Consider the following 4,415-nt stretch of genomic DNA (forward strand, 5'->3'; position numbering starts at 1 on the left):
TCCTTAAAGCATAATAATCAATTCGATATTGATGATTTAGATTTTCTTTTCTGAAATTAAAAGTATTGAGGAAAATGGTACAATTAGAAGATAACAGTTTAATTGATATACTTAATCAAATAAAAAGATTTAATTCTTTTTCAATTGACTAAATTGCTTGTGGGATAATGTTAATAACTCATGTTATCGTTACTTCAGTGGAAAGAAGTTTTCAAAATTAAAATTGATAAAATCTTACCTAAGAACAACAATGTCACAAGATAGGTTAAATGGATTAGCTATATTGTCAATTGAGAAATACTTATTAGGAGTTATTGATTATAAGAAAATTATTTATAACTTTGTATCTAAGACACTACTAGAATTTCGGAAAAAATAGTCAAAAAAATCCGACCAAAGTAGGTCGGTAATGGCCAATAACCGTCCAAAATGCGATCATTAACGCGTGGTCAGTATTTTGAAGGTTGGAAGGGCATACCGATCAAAGTTGGTCGAAAATTACCGACCTACTTTGGTCGGTCAATTAAATTAAAAAAAAAATTGTTGAAAACCCGATCAAAGTTGGTCGGTTTTTTCCTACTAAAGTCAGTCGGTATTTTAATTATGTAATTAAAAAATGCACCATCTGGGAATCGAATCGAGGTGTATACTGTGGCAGAATACTACTCTACCACTAGACCATTGGTACATTTTGTTTAAGACTGTCTTTTATTTCATTTATACTCTTTAATTGTATTTTCGCACGAAAATAACCGACCATTGTTGGTCGGTTTTATTAAAAAATAAAATTACCAATCGAATTCAGTCGGTTTTTTAAAATGACCGACCGAACCGATCGATTTCTGTCAATTTTTTAATATTAAATTTAATTTATTTTAAATAAAAAAGATCAAAGTTGGTCGGTTTCTTGAAAAATAAATTTTGTGGGAATCAAAAATAGTTTTTCGCATTTTTGCGCCAAAGAAAACCGACCAAAGTTGATCGATTTCGTAAAAAAAAATTAAAAATAAAATATTTCGAAAGCCGACCGACTTTGGTTCAGTTTTTGGCCGATTTTTTGACCGATCAAAATTGGTCGGTCGACCGCGGTCGATTTTTGCCGAATTTCTAGTAGTGAAATAGCTAAAAAATAGATTTCAAATAAATAAAAAATAAAATAAAAAGTTAATGTCCCTCATAGAGTTAGGGTTTAGGACACAAAATTTGTGAGGTCGCCCCCGTATACTGCCAGCAAATTTATGTTTGATCATGAAAATGAGAGATTGTTTTCTCATATTTATGATCAAGCTAATACAAAAAAGTTGTGAAATTATTCGTGATTACACATGTATTCTCTAATTTGAGAAACAAATATTGCTTAATTAAACATTACCCCCATGAAATGAACTTATACTCTAACTTAAAAAGAAAAAAAGCAGTTTAAAATATAAATCCAAAATTCCATATTACAATATCTGAATATCATTACCTTGGTAAAAAATAATCAAATTACTCGAAAAGTAAACGAAATAGAAAACAACAAATAAAGTAAAGATTCATTCGAAAAAGAAGAAAAATAGATAGTAATAAATGCAGTATTGACTTGTGCAAAATAAGGAAAAAATAACTTGTCTTGACTTGCAGCTTAAGAGCTTTACCTGACCTTTCAACCAATCACGGGCCACCTAGCGGGGCAGCAACCAACCTGTCCTCCCACTTACTTGACCTTGACACATTCCTACGCTCCCTACATTTTCATTTATTCTCTAAATTTTCTCTTTTACTCAAATCTCATTTTATATACTCCACTTTCGTCGTTTCAATGTGAGTGATATATTATAATTTGATATAAAATTTTAGAAGAATAAATACTTTTAATTTTATGTATTTTATAATAATTGATAATTATAAGACCTTTGAAATTTGTAATCTTAAACATATAATAGTATTTATGTGCTTATAAAGGCTTCCCATTAAGAATAAGATGTGAATTTTCTTCAAATATAAAAATATATAATTCATTTAAAAGTACATTGATGAAAAAATAGTGTCACTAAAATAAATAAAATGTTATAAAATAAAGACTTTAAAGTAAAGAAATTAAAGACAAGAGAGAGATTTATTATTCAACTTCAAATTCATGTATATAATGAAATGAAATCTCCTCTATTTATAGAAGAAAGGAAGCTGCTGTGTAAGGTTCTACTGCAAGCTGCTGTGTAAGCTACTTGTAGATAATCTTCTGTCAAGGGTAATATTTATCCATAACGAAGTACCGAAATGATAAGCTTAACCTTATTTCCAATAAAGTAGTAAATAGATAACCATATTTACGGCGGAGTCTCATATGGATAAGCTTCTTCAGGAAGCTTATTTACATCGTAATACTAAATGAACATTCATAATATAATATATATTTATAACATAAAACGTATAGTTATATATTTTTCGTATCATTTTTTTTTTAAAAGAGTTTCATAGTACCTTTTAATATTTGAATGTCCTTCTACTTTAGTGCTTTTATTTTGCCCTTTATAAAATTGGTGGAATTAACATGTCATATATAGAGTCATAGACTCTTCGACATTAAAAAACAAAGTGATTGCATCTCTTCTATTATTCACTTATTAAAATAAGAATAAAATAAACACTTTATTTTTTCCATTGGCCTTTCTCTTTACCTGTAATCGCTCACGAATGTAAACAAAATAAAATCTCTTTCCCCCTTTCTCTTTATCTATCTCTTTCTCCAACTTTTTCATTTCAAACCTCTCTCTCCATTTAATGGAGCAATCTGAGAGCTCAATGACCCACGTTCGTCAGCAGCATCAAGAGCACGAAGAAGAACCAAACGGGTCATCAAACACGACCCATCACTTAACGGTTCCACCCGGTTTGACACCAGAAGAATTCGATGAGCTAAAATCAAGTGTCACTGAGTTCCACACCTACCGAGTCAACTCAGCCACACAATGCTCTTCACTACTCGCACAACGCATCCACGCGCCGCCGCACATCGTCTGGTCCGTCGTCCGCCGTTTCGACAAACCCCAGATATACAAACACTTCATCAAAAGCTGTTCCGTCGGAGAAAACTTTTCCATCGTCGTGGGTGCCACGCGCGACGTCAACGTCATCTCCGGTTTACCGGCGGATACAAGTACTGAGAGGCTTGATATTTTGGATGATGAAAAGTACGTTACGGGTTTCAGTATAATTGGTGGGGAACATAGATTGAGGAATTACAGGTCAGTTACTACTGTACATGGATTCGATCAACAACTCGATGGGAAAATCTTGACCGTTGTTTTGGAATCTTACGTTGTTGATGTGCCTGAAGGGAATACTGAAGAAGACACTCGTCTTTTTGCTGATACTGTCGTCAAGTTGAATCTTCAGAAGTTGGGCTCCGTCGCTGAAGCTATTGCTCGTGGAGGCAACGGTGTCGTTTCAGAAAACTGAAAAGACGATACAGCAAGGTTTATTTTTTATTCATCTTAATTTTCTTTTTTCTTTTTTTTTCCGGGGTTTGGGTATTGGCTTTATTTCTGAATTTTTTTTCTTTGAAATTATCGAAAAGATGTATTGTTTCTTAAAGGGTTCATGGAAACAAGGTTATTTTAGTCGATGTGATGTACAGAATCAAGAAATGTCAAGATGAAGATGTTGTATTCTGTAACTTTTTTATTTTGTGGAAAGAACAAAAAATCCGTTTACTTTTTTTCAATTAAAGTGTCGTTGTTGAAGTGGAAATGGAAAGTTTTACTTTGTTACTAAGTTTCCGTTTTAATCTACTTCAGCTTATTAATAGCATTTTGCTAATCTACAGAATGTTATACACCGTATACTAATATGGAGATGAAGGTTGATTGTTGAAGATGTTGCATTGCTCTTTGTAGTGGAGATTCAACGTTTGCTTCCTAGTTTCCATATTAATTTAAATTTACTTAATCACTTGCCTTTGTACTTTGAAAGAAGAGTCTATGAATACAATGCCATTGCAAGATTCTGCTCAGCATTGGATCTCTCTCAGTATTTTTGGGGTGAAATTCATAAATAGCCGGTGATAATTAAAAAAATAGCCACAGTTTAAAAAAAATTCGAAATTAATCACTTTTTATTTAAAGATAAATTTGAACAAATACACTGTTCAAAATCTCCAGTATATTATGCTATAACTTTCCGTGTGCTACAGTTCCAGTATAATATGCCGGAAGTTCATACACAAATGCTCCAATCTCCAGTATATTATGTTGGAACTTTCCGTGTGCTAGAGTTTTAGCATAATATGCTAGAAGTTCATATACATGCGCACTTGTACTAATCTCCAGTATATTACGTCGAACTTTTTGTATTGTAGCAAAATATTGACTATTTTCAATTACTTTACAATACTAGCTATTTTTCAATTACCGGTTCGAAAGTTGGTTAACACG

General features: G+C 32.1%; 1 protein-coding gene across 1 annotated transcript; it reads left to right on the forward strand.

The window, feature by feature from the left end:
• Positions 1–2,574: 2,574 nt before the first annotated feature.
• On the forward strand, positions 2,575–3,756 carry LOC104226537 (abscisic acid receptor PYR1-like). The gene has a single exon (XM_009778559.2). The coding sequence runs from the start codon at positions 2,764–2,766 to the stop codon at positions 3,439–3,441; it is 678 nt and encodes a 225-aa protein (XP_009776861.1). The 5' UTR covers positions 2,575–2,763; the 3' UTR covers positions 3,442–3,756.
• The last annotated feature ends 659 nt before the right edge of the window (positions 3,757–4,415 follow it).

The sequence above is a fragment of the Nicotiana sylvestris genome, chromosome 6, assembly GCF_000393655.2.
Source record: "Nicotiana sylvestris chromosome 6, ASM39365v2, whole genome shotgun sequence".
Taxonomy (NCBI): Eukaryota; Viridiplantae; Streptophyta; class Magnoliopsida; order Solanales; family Solanaceae; genus Nicotiana; species Nicotiana sylvestris.